This window comes from Alternaria conjuncta, assembly GCF_024043145.1.
Source record: "Alternaria conjuncta strain BMP 0040 chromosome Unknown scaffold_29, whole genome shotgun sequence".
Taxonomy (NCBI): Eukaryota; Fungi; Ascomycota; class Dothideomycetes; order Pleosporales; family Pleosporaceae; genus Alternaria; species Alternaria conjuncta.
Genome location: NW_026250118.1, coordinates 147,982 through 168,806, shown reverse-complemented (window position 1 = coordinate 168,806; position 20,825 = coordinate 147,982). Strand labels below are relative to the sequence as shown.

The following is a 20,825-nucleotide window of genomic DNA, read 5'->3' as shown; positions in this document are numbered from 1 at the left end:
GTGGACCTCAAACCACGTCTTGCATGAACATGTTGTTGTGAATGTTCCCATTGTATCCCTCAACCAAGATTATTACAAAAACATACTAAAAAACTTCTAATTATACACTTCCATCTCCAAACCAACCCTCCCTTCCCCTTCCCACCTCCCTTCCCCCTCCCCTTCCCCTTCCCCTCCCCCTCCCATCCCACACAAACACCACCTACTCAATCCTCTTCTTCCCCTCCTCCAACCCCAATAACCTCGCATCACTCTTGCCCCTCTCATGTTTCGCCGCACCCCCCACCAACGGGCCCACAACAGGATTATTCCTTACTTTGGCCAGCGTCTCTTGGAAGGCTTCGATTTGAGGGGGTTGGCGGTTGAGTTTGGGGAAGTTGACCTGTTACGCTTATTAGCATTGCTGTGGATATCATAGGCCGAGTGATGAATCTTACATATAACGTCCCGTGATTCCAAATGAAATTTGCGCAGACGGCTGCGGTGAGGAGGGAGATCAAAAGGAGAAGACGTAGCGGCCAGACCGTAGCATCAGGCGCGCGCTGGGTGAAGCTACCCACGAAAATGAGAAAGACGGCTGCGGCAAGGATATAAGGCACCGACTGGATGAAGAGCGGTCTCCGATCCGCGAAAAGAAGCTGTCCGCTCATACTAGAGTCGCTGGGCAGGTAGTTGCCCAGAAACAAGTCAAACGCATCCTGTCTCGGTCCGTCGGTGAAGTTATTAAGACAATACCTCGTGATACTATTATTCAGATCCTGCAGCGCACCAGCTTTTGTCCGTACACCCAAGCGGGTGAAATCTGTCTTGAGGGCTCCAGTACCAGAATATGATTTCGACACTACATCCGCGTTATCGGCCCAGACGTTGCGGAACAAGTGTTCGAATGCTTGGTCCTCCTCTGCGGACTCGCCTTCGCGCATGAGGCCGCAGTCGATGAGCATGCGGCTGAGGACGTAGCGGCCTAGCATACTCTGCACCACATTCGTGCGGTCGAGACAATCCATGCAGTTCGTGCGTACCACAGCGGTTTGATGTCTACGGACTTCCACGCCGCTGCCGTCACCGGGCATATCGACGCCGCAGAAGTAGCCGTGTTTGAGGATGTGGGGTTCGAGTTGGTTCATGAGGAGTTTGGCGCGGTCCCACCGCAGGCCCTTTGTCTCGTTGTGGAAGTCGAAGTAGACGTAGTGGAGGCGGTCGTATACGGTTTGCGCTTTGGCGGGGTCGATGATGTGGAATTTCTCGGAGGTGATGCGGTCGCCTTCGACGTTTTCGGCGGGGGAGGTGTGCAGCAGGTTGACCATTTGCTCGTAGGCTTCTTTGACGCGCTGCTCGCGGCCTTTTTGGTTGACGAGGTTCACCATCCAGTTGTCGCCGTAGAGCCGGATTTGCTCAGCGAAGTGCTTTTTGGCGGCTGGCAGCGCGTTGTCGATGCCGCGGACTTGGAGCTTGGGCGTGTATTTTAGGGTGTTGATTTCGGCCCAGTAGACGGGGACGCTTCCTCTTGTTTGCACGTATGCAAGCACCTGTGTCTCCTTTCCGGCATTTCCACCTGCTGCGCCGTTCTGGTTTGAGCCGAATCCGCCGGGGCCGCCCGATGCGTTGTCGTTCAGGATGATGGTCTGCTCCGTCTCGTTGAAGTTGGACACGTTGCCGTTCTCGTCGATGCCGCGCGAAAAGTAGCGGGTTCCGGCCTTGAGGCGCGAGCGGCGGGTGATGAGGATGAAGGTGAGAGGGGTGCCCTTGATGGATGTGTTCTTGATCTCGAGCATTCCGTACATGACGGGCAAGATGTAGGGGTCCGCGCCTGGCTGGTGTCCGCTCGAGTGCCTGCCATATCCGCCGCTGAGACCTCCGCGGAAGTCGATGAGGTCGCTGGAGACGAAGCGATTCCAGTAGAAGCGGTCGTCTGCGCGCTTCCACAGGGGCGTGGCGGGGTCGAGGTGGGCTTGGCGCTGGAAGGTGTTGGTGATGTCGAAGGAGTAGGAGAAGAACAGCGGGGACGTCTTGATGAGCGTCTTGAGCAGGCTGAGGTAGTTGTCCTCGTCGGCGTCGTGCAGCGGCTTCTCGCGCAGGGAGAGGAACTCGGTCGAGACTATCTTGTAGATCATGTGGCCCTTTATCCGGCCCATGGGCTGGGCCTTGGTAATGACGATGATGTACTTGTCTTCACGTGCATCAGCATTCGTGTCCCCTGGTGCTGTGCAGGAGAGGCATACCTAGTCGCAGCTTGATCATGCCGAGGATGCCGGCAATGCTCGACACGCGCTTGGAGCCCAGCAGCTTGCCATCGTGGAGGCGGATGTCACCTGACGGGCGGTCTACGACGAGTGTAGGGGCCGAGGGCGACGAGGGCGACGAGAAGGCGTAGTGCGAGGGCGACGAGTGGACGTTGATGTCGCGGTAGGGGAGAGCGACGCTCATGATGTCGTCCACCTGCGTGTATACGGGGATCTGGGCGTGGTGTTGAGTGTACCTGGGTAGTGTTTGGCGCGATGTGTTTGGATGTGTTTTCTCAAACGGGAGGTTTCGTCATGGCGGCCATTGCGGCCAAGGGTCCCCGACTCGCGCGCTAGGGCCAAGCACCAGACGCAGCACCTCGTCACAGCACCATCCAGCTCTTTCACCCTCACCACACCCCAACACGCCTCTCGAGACCATACCCCGACCCGGTCCCGCCTTGACCGCTCACTACTCGCACCACCACCCTCGCCCACTCTACACCACCCCCCTCCGCCACAACCCGCTAGCGCCGCGTCACCCCCATCATGTCGGCCAGGATGCAGCAAGGCCAACGGCCCGGAGGCTCCAGATTCGCACAGTTCAAGCTGGTGCTGTTGGGTATGAGATTATTATCATATATCTATTAAGACATGACTAACGTCCCCAGGTGAATCCGCCGTCGGAAAGGTGCGCAGGCCTATCAAGGCAGCCATGACATAAGCTAACATGCCGCAGTCGTCTCTAGTATTGCGCTTCGTCAAGGTACGCCATACCACATGTCCAGACATGTTCCGAGGACTAATGTTTGCAGGACCAATTCGACGACTACCGGGAATCCACCATCGGCGCCGCCTTCCTCACCCAAACCATCGCCCTCGATGAGAACACGACGGTCAAGTTCGAGATCTGGGATACCGCCGGCCAGGAGCGCTACAAGTCGCTCGCGCCCATGTACTACCGAAACGCAAACTGCGCCGTCGTCGTCTACGACATCACACAGGCCGTACGTCTCCCCTCGCTCGCCCCATCTCATAATTAGATCATTAAACTAACACCCCCAGGCCTCCCTCGACAAAGCAAAAGCCTGGGTCAAAGAACTCCAACGCCAAGCCAACGAAAACATCATCATCGCCCTCGCCGGCAACAAACTCGATCTCGTGACCGAATCCCCCGACAAGCGCGCCATCTCCACCGCCGACGCCGAGCAATATGCCCGCGAAGCCGGCCTCCTCTTCTTCGAGACGTCGGCCAAGACCAGCGAGAACGTGAAGGAGCTCTTCACGGCTATCGCGAAGAAACTGCCTATCGACCAGGCGGGTCCCAGGAACCTGAGACCGGGACAGCAACGACAGGGCGTTAACCTCAGGCCTGAGGCTAATCAGACTCAGGGGCCTGGTGGGTGCAACTGCTAGGGTTTTGTGGGATGGGGAATTTGGTTGTTTGGTATATCGCGAAGACTACAGAGGAGATGCGATGCGACATGGGATGGGTCCATGCTACCACTGGGTGCAGAGATGGCACATGGTATAGTCTTCTTCGTACGTCTCTCAGTATGTTCATTGTGGGACATTGGTGTGGGCTTATTTGGAGTAAAGGGTTTGTGTTTGATCGCTCGAAGTCCATATTGCTTTGTTCACTCAAGAGAAGATATTTTGGGGCTACTTGCACCGATTTTTAATTAATGAATTTCGACAATCAGTTTTGCTCCTTTGCTTCGCCGCAGTCTTTCTATCGCCGCTTCCTCAGTCCAAGTTCGTCTTGGAAGATCTTAGTTATTGTCTCTCCGTCCTTTTTGTTGGCCGTGCTTTTGGCATATCCGTCCGCCTACTCTGCATTCTGCTCCTCATCCTCATCGTTCCGTGCATCCCCCTTCTTCTCCCCATCCTTTTCCCCCTTTTCCTTCTCACCCTGTCCCTGTTTCTCTTCTCTCCCCTTATCTTTTCCCTCTTCCTTCTTCCTCTCGTCATTCTGGATCCCTCCCGCATTTCGCTTCCCTCCCGCTCCCACGATTATGCTATCTTGTGACATGGTTAAGCTGATGAGTAGTGTGAGGAGCGTTGCTTAGGGCTTGTCTTCGGGCGGTTTTGGGCGGATGAGGGGAGTGGGTGTTGTTGTGGTGGGGGGTGGGATGTGGATGGTTATAGTGGGGGTTTATGGTGGGTATGTTTGCGCTGGGGTGATTGCGAGCTTGCTGTGATTTATGTTGCAGGTGGATTTAGAGTGGTGTGATGCGTGATGCTGGCAAATATGTGGTTCGTGGTTTGTGAGCTGTGAATGCTTGGAGAATGGCTTTGAGGATAGCTATGTCAGTTGATAACCACATTTCATACATTCTAATCACGAGCCTGCCACCTCATGCGAGAACCATGCCTTGAGACCACTACAAACTAACAAGTCCGTCTACACGTCCGAGATAACCCCTTAATCAGTGTACTGAAAAGTCACACACGTCCTCTTTCCCCCGACCGTATACCAACCCACCACCCACCTATCCACTTCCACATTATCAACAAACAGACCCGGTACACGAGTCCCATACTGTCCATACATATTGACTACATCTCCACGCTGATCCCTCTCTAGATGAATTGACCTCCACCATCCCCCCCTCCACCGCCCCACCGCCTCCCCTCCGCCTCCCCCACCCACCCTTTGAGCGAGACATATATGCCAGGGAGAATCATAGGCGCGTATAACTCTTGTGCCGCTTGGATGAGATGCGAGCTTTGGTTGTTGAGCCGCGTTTTCAGGTTCTTGAGCTGCGTTTCGAGGTTGGCCAGTTGGGCGTCCCGCACTGTGAGTTGCGCGTTGACGTTGTTGAGGGCGGCCTTGAGTGCTGGTACTGTTGTCATGGTAGAGCAGACTGGTAAGGAGAAGGGGGCAAAGAGTATTCTGGTTCTACAGTAATAGTTGTGGTGATGCTACGGAATTTAATCGGGGGTTGGGGTACTTAAGGATGAAGAACGAGATCTTTTCGTACTAATACTGATGGTTATAGTGTTTGTGTCATGTCAAATGACGCCCGTTGCGTGATCTGACAGCATGCCCATGGAGTTATTCATCGCCTGCTACCATCCACTCCCCTCACCCGTCCCCCCATCGTACACACATCTACAGCAGCACCCTACCCAGTCACCTGCTCACCCCTCGCTTCAAAGCTCATCCACGTCCTAATCCCCTCCAAAGTAGTATGGCAAACCAGCACCTTCCTATCAACCTCCTCTCGATCCACAAACAGCCCCGGCAACCGTATCCCATGTCTCCCATGCATGTTCTTGTCTCCACGGCGCGACATAATCCCAAGGTCGTCGCCCTAGGTCGACCACTGGATCTTGTACTGCGTTTCCCCCGGCAGCTTGATTTGTACTTGGACTTGGCCTGAGAAGGCACTGGCGTCGAGCGAGACGTAGATACCGCGGAACGGGGTTATCGCATACATTTCTGTTGTTGCGGCGTAGAGTCGGGCGTCGCTGTCCCGGAGCGACGTTTTGAGATCATTGACTTCTCTCGTTGCAGCGTAGAGTCGGGCGTCGCTGTCCCGGAGCGACGTTTTGAGATCATTGACTTCTTTTGTTGCGGCGTAGAGCCGGGGGTTGCTGTCTCGGAGTGACTCAGTGTGATCGTGGATCATTTTTTGTAGTTGAGATGTGTATGACGGAGGCGGAGGCATGATGAGGTTGGGTGGTTCGGTGGATAGAGGGGGGTGGTAGTGGTTCTGAGGTGGTGTGGTGATGGTAAGAGATGTGAGTGGATTGAGATGGGCGAGAAGAGCGCGTTTCGTTGTATAGATGGATGGAAGTAATGGGAGTAAGTGGGTCCGCGGTACGTTGATTGATGTGTCTTGTGTGGTGTGATGGTGTGGTGTTGGGATGCATGCGAAGTGCGCATGGGCTCGGACGCAGTTGCTGGAAGGTGATGTCGTTGCAAGGCAGGTGGGTCTGAGGATGTTGATGAGCGACTTCCGTGGAAATGGCAAATGGGAAGTGCGCAGTGAACATCGAATCATCGCTTCGCTTGGACAAGGGAGTAAGATATCAATTGCACTTCTTCTCGCTTCGAACAGCTGAAGTGGACAGCTTCTAGTATCAGTGTTCGGCGCCTGCTACAACTCGCCCAGCTCATCCTTCTCCCGAGGCCCACATCTGCGCAGGTACCCCACAGGCTATCAAATCTCTTCCCCAAACTCCCTCCCCTACCCAAGTCACCTCACACGATCCATGTCTGTCTGATCCTCAACCCTCACAACCGTCTTCTTCATCCCCGCCGCAAATGGTGTCCAAGTTATAACAATCGGCGCCTCCACCTCTTCCGGCGCAACAAACACACCGGGAAGGCGCACACCAACTCTTCCCTGCATGTCCACCATGTGTTCTGGTCTGTGTCCTTCATATGGCAGGTGGGACAACCGTATCGGGGAGGGAGTGGTATAGGGCTGAAGCTCTCCGTTTGCCGATAGTGCTAGCCGCTCAACCGTCATGTAGACGAAGCCGTTGGATGTGTCTCTGTTGGGGGAGACGTACACGCCGCGGATGTGGATGGGGAAGTATAGCTCTTTTGTGACAATTCTTAGATGAGCGGTGAGTTCGTCGATTCGATTTTCCAGGTCGACTATGCGCGGTCTGGCCATGGTGGGATGAGTGGATGAGTAGATAAGTGGACAAGTTGGTGAGAAGTGGTGGATGGTATGTTTGGGTGGCGGGATTTCCAAGGTTGGAAGCGGACTTTGATGACTGGGAAAGGTGGAAGGGGCGTTGTTCTGATAAGCGGTTAGTGGTCACTGGGTTTGCACTGAGCTAAACGACGGGCTTTCTGTAGAGCAACTGTGAGGATGATCTTACGTCCGCAAACTGTTTGAGAGATTGATCTAGAAAACAACAACTGAATCTGTCTTTGGAAGGAAGGAAGGTCTGAGAACATGTTGATGAGCGACTTCCGTGAGAGATGGCAGATGGTAAGTGCGCAGTGAACCCAACTACAACATCCCCTACTGCAAGAATACAACGGCAACTACCAACCTCTCAACACATCGGAACCATTACGTATTCATCTTGCTCAGCCTCATCCCTCTCCTGTTGACCTTCTTTACCCACGGGCTCAATTTGTATAATCGACCTCGTCCCTCCATCCAGCGTCCAAACGACCAGCAGTGGCTTCTCCACCTCTTCACTCGCAACGAAGATACCAGGCACACGTACACCGGTCCTGCCATGCTTGTCGACGCTTGTATCAGCGGAGGCTTTCAAAGTTGGTATGGTGACTTTGTCGTCACGAGCCTTTCTTGTTTCGTCCCAGGACGATGACCACTCGAGGCTATGGTTGGTGGCTCCTGGGTGGCGTATCCCAAATCTTATGCGGTCGGGGAGGGCGCTGATGGTGGGAGACATGTACAGGCCGCGAATTTCAGTTGGGAGGTAGAGTTCTTGAGCTGTCGTTTTCGATACCTTTACCCAGGATGACATAACGAATCAGTGGCTGGTCCTTGGTAGTCTAGTACTCTTTGGTGATGTGATCTCGCGCGGTCGAGGGAAAAGCACTGGACTTTATGGTAAATGCTCAACGTCACTGAGCTTGCTCTGCCTGGGTATATCAAACAAGAAGTGGTCATTTGACGTATGCCCATAGCTAGTCTTTCGCAAACTATCCCAAGCAGCAGACTTGGCAGTAATGCGATACCTCATTCATGGCGACTAATTGCGCCCTTGTGCAATCACATTCTCGATCTTTTCAAAAACTGTACCCAAGTCTCCAAGTGATAGTCGTCCTTATCCTTGTTCCCATCATCCTCTTTCCTTTCTTCCTTGTGAACGTCATTCTCAACGCTTCCGCTTTTTTGATTGTCTTTCCCATCGTTCTCCCGTTTCTTAGGCGGCGCCTTCCCTGCTTAGCGCGGCTCCATCCTCGCTTTCCCATCCTTGACAGGCGTTAAGGTCGACATGTTCTTAAAGCTTTACTAGATATGTAGCGTGTTGCTTCAGTGTATGAGCTTAGATAAGTGTTTACTCGTGGGAAAAAAGCCGAGAAGAGGTATGCGATACACGTTCAAGAGAGCAGATGCGTGATTTAAAGAGAGTCTGGGGGTTTGCGAGTGACACCACGATTCCATAACGCAGAAATGATCACGAAAACGGTTAGTCAATTTCTATGATCGGGGTACAATCTCTGTGTGAACGCGACATATAGTCTGTCGATTTCCTTCCATGAAAGATGTTGTAGGTCTTAGACCATCTCGTAGAGGCTTACAGCCCATGTTAGGTTGACGGTAAGCAAAGGTGAAGACGTAGCGTCGATGGAGGCGTCAAGGTGTCTAGATATTCTCCCTCACGAACACGGTGATACCTCCTGCCTCAACATTAACGAGAAAAGGAGATGCGACGCCGTACGATCCAAAAGGTGGTGACGTGGGCGTACCTGGGTACCTAAGCTTAGATCTCCTGGCGATGCAACGAGATGCACTCGTTCTGTCTACACTGCCGCGCTGCCCAGATATCCCACGAGCGCGCGCATATCAAGCCACAGATAAGCGCGAGCACCATATTGTCCATCGCCCCGACAAGAGCCTCGCAAAGACGTCGCTGGGTCCATCAGAATGCCGTCAACCGGGTTGGCGGCGGGGTACATGCAGCACTCTCTCGAGGTCCGGAACGCGTATCCACTCCATCACCTTCCAAGATTCAGTCAAGCTCCCCCAAGAGCAGCTAACACGCCGTCGGACCCAACAGCTAGTGGCTTGACTTTGCTTGTTTATCGCGGCGCACGATGATGTCGAAGTTTTGTAGCTGCCTAATCCAGCGTTAGCGCGGCCGTTTCCGCAGGCTAGAGCAGTTCCCGTCATATGCCCTTGCTATCATGCCAACTTCACACCCCGCCTTTGTGAACATCGCTATTTGCGTTATCACACACCACGGACGAATCACGACGCGTGATGAACAGGCCGTCTGTTGTTTTCGCTAGCTTGGCAACGCTGACCAGGTCGCGATGAAGAGATTGCCTAGCCTTGCTCGTACCGCACGCGATAGCAATCCAGTCAAGGCTGTTCCGACGATACGGCGATCGACATGCATGTACTATGCGCTTTACTATCGTCCTTCCAGATGGGGCGCCCTGCCCTAGGGTCGCCAAGGTACCATGAAGCTGTATGACGCGAGTCTGGGCGGAGCTTCGCAGGAGCTTAAATAGCTGGCAAGGCTTGCTTGGTGGGACTGGGCGTGCGCGTTGTTGTCTGCATCTGTTTTTTTGAGACGCTGCTATACAATTGCTACAATGCAGATCTTCGCAACTGTTGTGTTGGCTGCTGTTGCCGCGCGGGATGCGCTGGCTTCGCCGATTCAGGCTCGCTCGCCGTATGTGGTCAAGGAGACGCATTATGCGCCGAGGGAGTGGACGAAGCTTGAGAGATCGCATGGCGGGAAGACGATTCAGCTGCAGATTGGTCTTAAGCAGGGGAGGTTTGAGGAGCTTGATCGCCATCTTCATGAGGGTATGTTTTTTTTTTTGATTCAAAGGTATGCGGCGGCATCTGAGCTAACGACGTGTAGTCTCTGACCCTGACCATGCCCGCTACGGTCAGCATCTGAGTGCCGACGAGGTCAATGAGCTCGTTGCACCTAGCTCTGAGACCCACGACTTGGTGCACGAGTGGCTCGCCGAGAGCGGAATCGACACCAGCAACCTTGGCTACAGCTCGGCCAAGGACTGGGTCATCGTCCATCTTCCCATTGAGATGGTCGAGAGTCTGCTGGACACCGAATACCACAACTACAAGCACAAGGATGGCTCTGTTGTTGCGCGTACAACAGCTTGGTCTCTCCCACGCCACCTACACGCTCACATCGACACCGTTCAGCCGACGACATCCTTCTTCCGCGGCGCAGCCCACGCCGCGACATTCGTCGACGAGGCTGCCGAGGTACCCAAGAGCTACCACACACCCCAGAACTCGTCCATCTCTGCCGTGTGCAACGTAACATCCGTCACCCCAGAATGCTTCCAAACCCTCTACAAGACCAAGTGGTACCACACCAAAGCCAGCCGCAAGAACAGCATCGGTTTCACAAACTACCTCGGCGAAATCCCCATCCGCCCCGACACCAAGATGTTCCTCGAGAAGTACCGCCCAGAAGCCGTCTCGCAAGCCCACGCCTTCAAGCAAATCTCCATCGACGCCGGCCCCGTCCAAGACGGACCCCTGACCTACAACCAATCCACCGTCGAAGGAATCAGCCGCGAAGCCAACCTCGACGTGCAAGCCATCTCCGGAATAAGCTGGAAAACACCCATAACCTCCTATTCCACCGGCGGCCAACCCCCCTTCGTCCCCGACATCTCCACCCCCACAAACACAAACGAACCCTACCTCGCCTGGGTAAATTGGCTCCTAACCCAACGCTCCATCCCGCGCATCATCTCGACCTCCTACGGCGAGCCCGAGCAAACCATCCCAAAGAGCTACGCCGAGCGCGTATGCCGGCAATTCGCCCAAGTGGGCGCCCGCGGCACGACCCTCTTTTTTTCGTCTGGCGACCGCGGTCTCGGCGGCACGGATACCTGCTACACCAACGACGGCAAGAATACGTATCAGTTCCAACCCGCGTTCCCTGCGTCTTGCCCGTACGTCACGACTGTTGGTGCGACCATGAACTTCGAGCCTGAGGAATCGGCTTACCGCCCGAGCCGCAATACGACGGCTGGGTTCCGTGATCTTTACAGCAGTGGCAGTGGGTTTAGCAACTACTTTGCGCGTCCTTGGTATCAGGATAAGGTCGTGCCTAAGTACGTGAAGTCGCTTGGTGATACGTACGAGGGGTTGTACAACAAGACCGGCCGCGGCTACCCCGATCTCGCGGCCCAGGGTCTGTATTTCGCGTACTTCTGGAACGGAACCGAGGGTACCATCTCTGGTACTTCAGCCTCGTGCCCGTTGACAGGTGGTATCTTTGCGCTTGTTAATGATGCGTTGTTGGCGGCTGGGAAGCCGGCGTTGGGTTTCATGAACCCGTGGTTGTATAAGAAGGGGTACAAGGGTTTGACTGATATCACAAAGGGATTCAGCAGGGGTTGCAACGTTGAGGGCTTCCCGGTTACCGAAGGTTGGGACCCGGTTACTGGGTTCGGTACTCCGAACTTCCCTAAGCTTGTTAAGTTGGCGGGAGCGGATTGTGGGTACTAGGAGTGACGTGGAAGTGGACGCAGTGTTTAAAATCTGTTTGGAAAGGATAGATTCATGCGAATGAAGTAATGTTGTATGGTAACTTGTTGTTCAGCATCATGTCGTGTATCATACAGTGATCATATCCCAATTCATAATGGCGTGCTCCCCCTTCCATGCCACCCATGCCCCAACGACACGGTAGTTGAACAAAGCATGGCTCACAAGGCAGCTGGGGTTACTCTTTCCCATTAGAAACTGTTATGGAACCAATAAATGACTTTCTTTAAAGCCACTTTTTGGTTACATAACAGTTTCTAATGGGAAAAAGTAACCCCAGCTACCTTGCAAACCCCGGTGATCCAGAATACCTCAGTATGAATCGACCACCGGTCCGCTGTACCAACTGCCGCAGTCCCCTCCCCTCCATCTCTTCTCGTACCGTTTCTCGTTACTCCGCACCGTTCGAAGTAGCGACATCGGGGTTGGGATAGTACCACGCAGCTACGGCCACGATGACGTAGACGATCTGTTTCGATTCGTTAGCAAAAGCGTCCAATCACCAGTCATCAGACGAGCATAGACTTACGATAAGCATTGCTCCCTCCAAATAGTTCGACTCTCCATCTCTCAGGAAGTTGCCAACAACAACAATAGCCAACACCAGCAACACGATCATGAAGATCTCAAAGTTGAGATCCATATCCTTGCCCATTGCCCATCCGACAAGAACCACAAGCGGGGCGTTGAAGAGTGCGGTTTGGATACTCGGGCCAATGCAGTGGAAGAGCGCGAAGTTGATCTGGCCGTCCCATGCCTCGTCGATGGCAGTGAGGTGCTCGGCGGCTTTCTCAACGAGCGGCAGCATGATGAGACCGAGGAACTGGTCTGGAACGCCGTTCTCGACAACGTCTTCAATGCGCTCGACGAGGAAGACGGCGAGGAGAGTTACGATAGCCAGAGAGAGGATGAGCGCGACGACGCACTCCGTAAACGTAAACTTGGGCTTCGCAAGATCTTCATGGTGATCGAGGTCAGCGTGCTCATCCGCCTCAAGGACTTCATCGAAGAGCGAGTGCTGGGAACGCGCGTTGTACCAGATGAAGATGCAGAAAGCGATGATGAGGAGGATTGACGTCACCTGACTGATTCGGAGGACGTTGTGCTGCAGGATCTTCTCGGTGAACTCGTGGTGCTTGGACGCTTTTGCGACGACGGAGCCTTTGAGCGCGGAGTAGTAGGCTGATGGGATGAGTAGACCGAAACCGGCTACGAGGAGGAGACCGGAGCCTACTTCGCTGATGGAGGCGTGGAATTTTTGCGACATTTGGCGGAGGCCGCCTACGAAGAAACAGCTAGATGCCATGTCAGTATACGAAACACGTGGTGCTTTAGGTAGAGCTTACAGTCCAAGGCAAAGCAGCAAGTTGGTGATGATGGATCCCAAGATCGCAGCCTGAATAACAGGAATGAGATTCCCATGTTCACTCGACCCATCCTGAGAATGGTGCTTGGCAATCAAGATGATGAAGAGGATAATCTCCACAATCGAACCAAACGCAGTCTCAATCAGGATACCAGAAACCTTCGGCATCTTCCTCGCAAACTCTTGACCCGCGAAACCCAGAAGATTGGCCACCGGCACCATGGCGATGTAGCTAGTCGCGAAGATGGCAATCGGCATGCCTGGCGCGGCAAAATGCAGCACGATGGCTACAATGACGAAGGGCCAGAGGAGGTTTGTGTATTTGGCGGCATTACTGCCGGATCGCCATGCTACGTTGATGAAGTGGGATGGGTGGAAGCCTTTGCGCCCGCTTTCGCCATCTGGGTGGATGTGCGAGGGGATGATGTTGTGCAGCAGAGGTGTAGATTCGGAATCATTGTTTGACCTGCTGTTGAAATGGTCGGACAGGACGCGCGAGACGTTGTGCGAGTTGTCGTGGCCGTGGCGGGCGGACGACATCCTGACGGTACCTGGTGGGAGGGATTCCGGGTATTCGGGAGTGAGGAGGGCTGTGGTTGGCCGAGGGCCCTGGAGCTCTGTGCAGCTCTTGATTGGCTCCCCACGGTAAGGTGATGGGCGGGAAGCTTAAGAGAGAGCGTAGCAGACCTCGCGAACAGAGATGCGAGATGCGATTGATGCTTCTTCCTGCGCAGGGCAGTTGGGATGGAGGAGCTGAGGAGCTGAGGTACGAGGTTTTGCGGAGGAAGCGGTGACGCGATTCGCGACTGCCCAGACGCGGCTGGGGCTGGGCATTGGCTGAAAAACAAGGCAGGATCGTCGCGGTGGGACGACGTGTCAACCTTCTCCATCTTCACGCTTCACGATCGACGAAGCTGCACGTCGCGATGGAACATCGCAATGAGCCTGCGTTTCTTCCGGATGGTGCAGCGCGCAGAAGCCAAGGTCAACGAACGTTTCGCGATGGCGATGCATAGCTACCGCTGGTGGGAGGGCTGCAAGTGAGATTGACCAGCTAAGAGTACAGCGCAGGATGGGGTATCATTTCAAATGACGATGATGCATCACAGTCTTTGGTGATCTTGCTGGGTACCAGAAAGCGTTGGCAGAGTTCTCGGGTCGTTCTCGCATGCCTCGTGGAGCGGATCTTGCTAACCCCAGACTCGCACTCGTGGTACAGCTCCTGTCGCTACCGCGGAACACATCGGTTGCCTCTCAACAGACACTCAGTAATTATGCCCCTCGTCCAACAGAGATGCGAGGGTTGGAAACCAAAATCCAGTACTAATGGCCCGTGCACTGTCTTTCGGCTCAATGGTACAGTCACCGGAGCCAATCTCTGACCTTTGCGACGTCTGATTTGCGGATACCCTCGTGGGTGAGATGCGATATCTTGCGTTGGAGGTTCGTGAGTGGCTTGTTAATCACTCGATGCCATCGCTAAACATACTCCCAAGCCTTGGGTACCGCGGTAAGGAATCCTCTCAGGTAAGTAGTCCTTATACATTTCTGAACTTGCTCCGTTATACAAAAACCTCATGGCTATTATTTTTAAATGGACAACCCCACACAAACCCCAGCGAACAACGCCAGCCTCATGAGCACATCCCCGGTGGCATGGGAATTCCACGGCAACTACGAGGACTTTGTGAAGAATGAACTGGTACCTGTGGACGACCCACCCACCGATGGAAACTGCGCTATATGCCGGCTCGATTTCGCCCATCAGGACCAAGGGGAAGAGGTGCCATCGGATGAGCACGTCTTTGGAATGACGACCCAAGCCAGAATCCTTGCTGCCGCGCTCGCCGCAGCAACGGTCGAGGAAACTCCCCAAGGAAACGTCGTACAGATATGGAAATGCAATCATTTCTTCCACAAAGATTGCATCTGCACTTGGATAGACGGAGACGTCACTGCTACAGCCGCTCGTCGATCATGTCCGCTATGCAAGACCGAACTCGTTCGGTACGACCCCCTAGCTCGAGCCCGAGCTGTATGCCGCGAGATTCTTACGCATCAAGAAGCCATCAATGAGTTGAACGTCGTATACCGCAATGCCGCTTCGATGCGCGCAAAGATGCAAGGCCTCAGGATAGACATCGACAGGCTCAGGCTCGGGTTCAGTCACGACCCCTACGCTCTATTAACGAGCTCTAGAGATAATATCCGCGTCCGACTACGAAATCTCATGCAAGCAGCTGGTATCACGGACGAACGATCCTACCTCGACCAACTCGATCAACTCATAATGTTTGGCGGTTACAGCGTTCGCGACAGCGTAGACCTAGTGTACCGGTCCCAGCTCAGCATGTCCGCAGCAAAATTCGAAAGTCAAAAGAGGGATATACAAGCTCGCCTGCAACCCATCTACACGAAGCTCGATGAAATAGAGCAGATCCTCAAGGAACTAGCCGAGGTGCTATACCAAAGCTGGGGCTACTCTCCCGCACACGCATCTGCCCGGCTCCTGGAAGACTTCGGCACCGCTGATCCTGATGAGATAGGTCCTTGGCTACTGGCTCATCTCGATGGGCAGGCTAATGTGGAGATTGACCTACATTTTGTTGTTGTAGATGCGGAGTGGATGCGCAAAAAGGCGGCTTGGACTAAGAAATGGTTGGACCCCGCGGAATATGGTGTATCGCCGGTGAATGCGGGAGGAGTGGAGGACGAGGGGCATGAGAGTACGGCGCAGGAGGGTGGTGGGTTGGGTGTGGTGCATGTTGAGGATGTGGATGGGCGGGGGGAGGATCAACAGCAGGAACAAACGGAAGATCAGGCGGGTGTTGGGTATATTGAGGACGGTGAGGAAGAGGAAGAAGACGAGAGCGTGGTGTATACTGAGAACGTGGACGAGCAGGAGCAAGATGAAGATGAACTTTACCATGACATGGCAGAGATGAACTTGGGCTCTCGAGCTACGCCTCATGGGATGTAGCCATTAAGGTTCGGGCTCAAATCTAGAAAGCGATGTTTGGGTCGAGCAGCGCGGTTGCTTAGTCGGGGTCGTCGTTGGGGTGAGAGAGGAAGTCGCCCGATTGGGTTAGTGCGCAAACGAGTATATTTTCAAACACTGCCTCCGCGATGCAGGCTGCTGCTTCTTTCTACTTGGTATTCGTCATCTCTAGTAATACACCAACTTGCACACGTGAGAACCTTCACGTATTCATCTACGCAAGTACAAAAGACATACCCGCCACACCCGCCACCAGCACCGCCAACCCTATATCCCTCCCCCAAGCCAACCCCGCCGCAGCACTCTCGTCATCATCACCATCACCGCTAGGCCGATTAACAGACTCAGCAGGCACACGGCTCCCCTCAAGCACATTATCAGGCGCGATACAAACAACACTCGTCTTCGCCTTCCCGTTCGCAACAGACGCGACGACAACAGGATGGGGACGAGTGATATACTCGTCGTACATGGTGAAATTGTCCAACTCGTGATCGTAGCTCGAATTACCGACACCGGCGGGACCGTAGCCGACGAGTGGGGCGGTGTGGTAGTCGGATGGAAGTTGGACGCCGGTTGGGGGGACGGTGCAGGTCATGTTTGTTGTGTTGAGTGTGCCTCCTGTAGATAAAGCGGGTTAGTAAAGCACCGGACGCAAAGAAAAGGGAACTTCGAGCTAAAAACCCGACGTACCGATCATGCCCATGCTACTCGAGAAACCCGATCCACAAATCTCTTTCATCTCTGTCTCGTTCAAGTGCGGTGGCGGGCATACGAACGAAGCGCGTCCGCTGGTGCCGTTGGTCATTTGCTCTAGCGCGTCATCCGGGAGCGTCAATTCGCTTTCCAGGTAGTCAAGGCATTCTTGCGGTAGTACGCCATCGCAGCCGCTTTCGTCGTCGCCTTGTCTGACATTATCGACGCCGTGAAAGAACCACACGCAGGTTTGGTCGACGCTGCCGGCGGGAGCGCTAAGGTACACCATTTGCTGGGCATCGAATGTCCTGCTCCACCTGTCTGGATTGCGGAACTCGCCGAATGTGACGGAGATGCGCAGGTCGGAGACGTTTGCTGTGCCGCTGCCGTTTACGGGGTATTCGTAGTGGTCGCCTAAACGGTTTAGGTCGGGGCAGCTGTCGGAGTTGGGGTAGTAGGTTATGCTGCTGTTCTGGGCGCGAGCTGAGGTGGTTAGGAGGGATGCTGCGATGAGGGCGCTGCTGAGGCGGCACAATCGTGATGCCATGGTTGGAATTTGTTTGTAGAGGTTGTTTGGTATTGAGAGTGGTGATGATTACGTAGAACGAGCGCGTCAAGTTGATTTTGTACATCCTAAGGCCAACCACTCTGTTACCGGCTGTGCATCGCCCTGCCCGGCTTGACGTCACATAGTAGTCAGCCTTGTTTTTTTCGCTGTGGTGCAACAGGACGCCTGATTATGTGTTGTTATTCGCAGTCGCGGCTATGCGATACTGACGCTAAGCCTGCGATTGACGTAAAAAGGTACCACAGGAATCAGCCGCCAAGTCTGTGGTCGACACGCGATGCATGCACAGTCAGACGTTCCAAAGGCTTGTACGCATCGGGGCCGGAATGCTGTGATCAGGGCGAGTTGTGTGGCTTTGAGGTATGCCAAGCTGGATGTCACGGCTGGGCTTTACCCACAAGGCACGCCTTAACCGTCGATACTAATCAATTGCTGTTTCTGCGAACTCGGGTCCAGATGCGCATCTAGGAATTGCGTTGATCCTGTGGGCGACGATTCGATGGCTAGATCGCTTGCGGACATCATTGTGCTTTCCATTGGATGTGGTGGTACCTGGCGCTCACGTGACGTCGCAGTTCGGCATGCGGAAGAAAAGCTAAACATAGCTTTCACCGCCTTGTTCTGGTCGGATTCGGGAGTGGAAGGAGCAAGTTAGTAGATAAAGCATAGCATGTTGAAATGAGCGTATGATTGATAGGAAAGCGATGCCATCAAGCTCAAGTATGGAAGTTGACAGGATACATGGAAAGGGTGAAGTGCGAGGTCGACAGCGGGGAAGGCTTGACCTCGCGAAGTGCGGGGCGCTAAGACCGCCTTGGCTTCACCCGACTGGCCGCCTCTATCGCCAGAACTTCATCACTATCTCCCTATCCCACCTTTGATAAGCTCATCGACGCGCATAACAACTCGCGGTCCTTAACATGTCGAGATTCGTGGTTGAATATCCTTTCGAGTTGCCAGTGCGCTCTGAAAACACTTCTATACTCCCTCAAGACCAGTCAAAACAGCATGTCGCGCACGATCCGCATAGCCGCGGCACAGGTTGGCGCAGTCCATCGCACTGACATCCGTGAAAACACCATAGACCGACTTGTCCGTCTTCTCAATCAAGGCGCTGAGCAAGGCGCACATGTTGTACTATTCCCAGAATGTACTTTTACCACCTTCTTCCCTCGTTATCTCATCACCAATGAAGCGGAACTCGAGTCGTTCTTCGAGCACGGCGATGTGACTACAGCAGAAAACACAAGACCTATCTTCGAACGAGCTAAGGAGATGGGGGTCGACATCTGCATCGGATTCGCAGAGGCAACAGATGACGGCGACCACTACAACTCCTGCGTCTATTATCACGCCAAGTCCGGATCTATTCTGTCAAAGTATCGAAAGGTGCATTTACCCGGAGACGTTGACCCTTTCCCGGAGCCCGATGCCGTCAACCAACTCGAGAAGCGATACTTTAAGCCGGGTAATTTGGGTTTTGACGCCTTCCGAGTACCCGACCTGGTGGAGACCACACCTGAACACGGCGAGCCCATCCTCGGCATGATGATATGCAACGATCGACGTTGGGCAGAAGCTTGGAGATGCTTGGGTCTTCAAGGCGTCGAAGTTGTTCTCGTCGGCTTCAACACGCCTGGATTCGCTCCTCAGATGTGGGGTGCGTCCCCCGATGTGAGTCCAGCGGAGGCACGTGCTGAGGCCATCTTCCATCACAAGCTAGTCATGCAGGCCCACTCATACACCAATGCATGCTTCTCCGTCAGCGCAGCGAGATGCGGGTTGGATGACGGGAAGTACGATCTGGTAGGAGGTTCGACTATCATTGGGCCTGATGGAAAGATTATGGTTGAGAGCAAGACGGAGGAGGATGAGATCATCGTCGCCGATTGCGACCTTGATCGATGTCTACCAGGTAAGACGCGGACGTTTGACTTTGCGAGACATCGGCGGACGGAGCATTATGGTATTCTGACTTCGCAAACGGGAGTGGTGGAACCGCCGCGACTAGCACAATCGGAAAACGCGCATCATGAACCCAAGGCTACAGCGAGCGATGGTAAGCGTAAGCCGCTGGCCTCCGTCACAGGCACCAGATCTCCAAAGCACATTCGCATTCTCCTCTGCAACCCCAACACTACCAAATCAATGACAAACGCCTGTCTAGAAACACTCAAACCAACACTCCCACCCGAAGTCACCGTTTACGGCTTTACAGCCCCTAAACCAGCGCCATCAGCTATCGAATCGAACTTCGACAACATCATGTCCGCAGCCGCCGCCGCCCGAGCTATCATACCCGTTGCACATCAGTACGACGCATTCCTCATAGCTTGCTACAGCGATCACGCACTCATAAAGGTCCTTCGTGAAGAGCTCTCGCAGCCGGTAGTTGGGATTATGGAGGCCTCACTGTTCGCTGCACGAACGCTGGGTGGTCGGTTTGGCATCATCGCAACAACGCGACGATCGCAGTATACGCTGGAGGACTCTGTGAAACACTACGGTCTAGAGTCGTTCTGTGCTGGTGTGAGAAGTTGTGATCTTGGGGTCTTGGAACTTGAATCGAAGCCTGAAGAGGAAGTGCTTGGCGTCATGTGCGACGTAGGCAAGAGGTTGGTTGCAGATGGTGCTGATGTGTTGACGCTTGGGTGTGCTGGCATGACGAACATGAAAGCTGCTGTTGAAGAGGCGGTTGGAGGTCATGTGCAAGTGATCGATGGTGTGCTGGCCGGTGTACATCATCTGGTTGGTCTTGTTAGACTTGGGATGCAAACGGCTAAGAGGGGTATGTACGCGAGCGCGGAGATAGACAGGGCGAAGAGGCCAACATTGGTATTGAATGCGTTTGATACATGAACGCCTGCATGACATCCTCCCTAGGGTCGGTGTAGCATGAACACTACGTATATATGCTCGCTCAAGTCCAGCGCAACCTCGTAGTTATGCCAACATCATCTCTCACGTATTCAACCAGCGTTCAACATCGACATGGCCGGGGAACAACCTTCCGAACAACCTACGGTTAAGCCCCTGGCATCAGAATCTGACAACATAGAACGCTTCGCCGAACACGTCAACGAGCGGAAGAGAAGGCGTAACCTATGGGGTCAGTACGTGGACGAGCAGTCACGCAAGAAGTCTGACGGAGAGAAGCCTGTTCATACACCAGATCCTTCTCAGTCTACCAACTCGAAGGCAACGCAGACTGATGATACGCCGTATGTCACAAAGCCGGACGTTGATAGCGCCACGGGAGTTGGTGACAAGGACGTCAAAGGAGAGAGCGTGAAGCTGGCAAACGAGGGTGGAGATGAAGATGGGTTCGTTAAGACGTCTTGCGTTGGTGGTGTACCGGAGGAGCAGGATAACATGGATTTGTATGAGCCGTAATGCGACAACGACGAAACTGTTAGTCGTGGACAGTCAACAGCTCATTGCAATGCAATCACATCGCCTGTCGTGGTCTACATAGCCGTTTGTACTCGCCCGTCACACTGATGGCGTTCGATTTACGAACAACCACTGCTATTCGCCCTGGCATATATAAATCGCTTCTACTTCCTCTCTTATGACACATTTCACTGCCTTACTTACACACAGTTCCGTTCTCCTCACCAACCCCCTATCAGACCAAAGGATTCTAAAATTTGCCGCAATGACTAACACATCTCCCACGAGGCTATGGGGGAAAGAACAGCCTCGTTCTGACTCTGAGCGAAAAGGCTCTCAAGGAGACTTCGGTGCGAGTACTGAAAGACCGGAA

At 53.9% G+C, this 20,825-nt stretch overlaps 10 protein-coding genes across 10 annotated transcripts; 4 read left to right on the top strand and 6 right to left on the bottom strand.

Moving 5' to 3' along the window:
* Positions 1-202: 202 nt before the first annotated feature.
* On the bottom strand, positions 203-2,427 carry J4E85_011062 (uncharacterized protein; the record flags this gene model as incomplete). Its single annotated transcript, XM_051475265.1, has 3 exons — positions 203-382; positions 438-2,170; positions 2,223-2,427. The coding sequence occupies 3 exons, from the start codon at positions 2,425-2,427 to the stop codon at positions 203-205; spliced, it is 2,118 nt and encodes a 705-aa protein (XP_051320969.1).
* Positions 2,428-2,771: 344 nt separating this feature from the next.
* YPT5 (GTPase Ypt5) lies at positions 2,772-3,638 on the top strand (the record flags this gene model as incomplete). The annotated part of the gene is made up of 5 exons (XM_051475264.1): positions 2,772-2,844; positions 2,894-2,913; positions 2,962-2,988; positions 3,038-3,229; positions 3,288-3,638. 5 exons carry the CDS (start codon positions 2,772-2,774, stop codon positions 3,636-3,638), a joined length of 663 nt encoding a protein of 220 aa, XP_051320968.1.
* A 412-nt stretch (positions 3,639-4,050) lies between these two features.
* On the bottom strand, positions 4,051-5,078 carry J4E85_011060 (uncharacterized protein; the record flags this gene model as incomplete). Its single annotated transcript, XM_051475263.1, has 2 exons — positions 4,051-4,261; positions 4,876-5,078. The coding sequence occupies 2 exons, from the start codon at positions 5,076-5,078 to the stop codon at positions 4,051-4,053; spliced, it is 414 nt and encodes a 137-aa protein (XP_051320967.1).
* A 461-nt stretch (positions 5,079-5,539) lies between these two features.
* Positions 5,540-5,896, bottom strand: J4E85_011059 (uncharacterized protein; the record flags this gene model as incomplete). The annotated part of the gene is given in 2 exon segments (XM_051475262.1): positions 5,540-5,822; positions 5,838-5,896. The coding sequence occupies 2 exon segments, from the start codon at positions 5,894-5,896 to the stop codon at positions 5,540-5,542; spliced, it is 342 nt and encodes a 113-aa protein (XP_051320966.1).
* A 531-nt stretch (positions 5,897-6,427) lies between these two features.
* On the bottom strand, positions 6,428-6,853 carry J4E85_011058 (uncharacterized protein; the record flags this gene model as incomplete). The annotated part of the gene is given in 2 exon segments (XM_051475261.1): positions 6,428-6,728; positions 6,747-6,853. The coding sequence occupies 2 exon segments, from the start codon at positions 6,851-6,853 to the stop codon at positions 6,428-6,430; spliced, it is 408 nt and encodes a 135-aa protein (XP_051320965.1).
* Positions 6,854-9,486: 2,633 nt separating this feature from the next.
* Positions 9,487-11,392, top strand: J4E85_011057 (uncharacterized protein; the record flags this gene model as incomplete). The annotated part of the gene is made up of 2 exons (XM_051475260.1): positions 9,487-9,703; positions 9,762-11,392. The coding sequence occupies 2 exons, from the start codon at positions 9,487-9,489 to the stop codon at positions 11,390-11,392; spliced, it is 1,848 nt and encodes a 615-aa protein (XP_051320964.1).
* Positions 11,393-11,822: 430 nt separating this feature from the next.
* J4E85_011056 (uncharacterized protein) lies at positions 11,823-13,337 on the bottom strand (the record flags this gene model as incomplete). The annotated part of the gene is made up of 3 exons (XM_051475259.1): positions 11,823-11,900; positions 11,961-12,726; positions 12,778-13,337. 3 exons carry the CDS (start codon positions 13,335-13,337, stop codon positions 11,823-11,825), a joined length of 1,404 nt encoding a protein of 467 aa, XP_051320963.1.
* Positions 13,338-14,391: 1,054 nt separating this feature from the next.
* On the top strand, positions 14,392-15,777 carry J4E85_011055 (uncharacterized protein; the record flags this gene model as incomplete). Its single annotated transcript, XM_051475258.1, has 1 exon — positions 14,392-15,777. One exon carries the CDS (start codon positions 14,392-14,394, stop codon positions 15,775-15,777), a length of 1,386 nt encoding a protein of 461 aa, XP_051320962.1.
* A 232-nt stretch (positions 15,778-16,009) lies between these two features.
* Positions 16,010-17,038, bottom strand: J4E85_011054 (uncharacterized protein; the record flags this gene model as incomplete). Its single annotated transcript, XM_051475257.1, has 2 exons — positions 16,010-16,416; positions 16,489-17,038. 2 exons carry the CDS (start codon positions 17,036-17,038, stop codon positions 16,010-16,012), a joined length of 957 nt encoding a protein of 318 aa, XP_051320961.1.
* Positions 17,039-18,067: 1,029 nt separating this feature from the next.
* J4E85_011053 (uncharacterized protein) lies at positions 18,068-20,452 on the top strand (the record flags this gene model as incomplete). The annotated part of the gene is made up of 2 exons (XM_051475256.1): positions 18,068-19,847; positions 20,037-20,452. The coding sequence occupies 2 exons, from the start codon at positions 18,068-18,070 to the stop codon at positions 20,450-20,452; spliced, it is 2,196 nt and encodes a 731-aa protein (XP_051320960.1).
* Between the last annotated feature and the right edge of the window lie 373 nt (positions 20,453-20,825).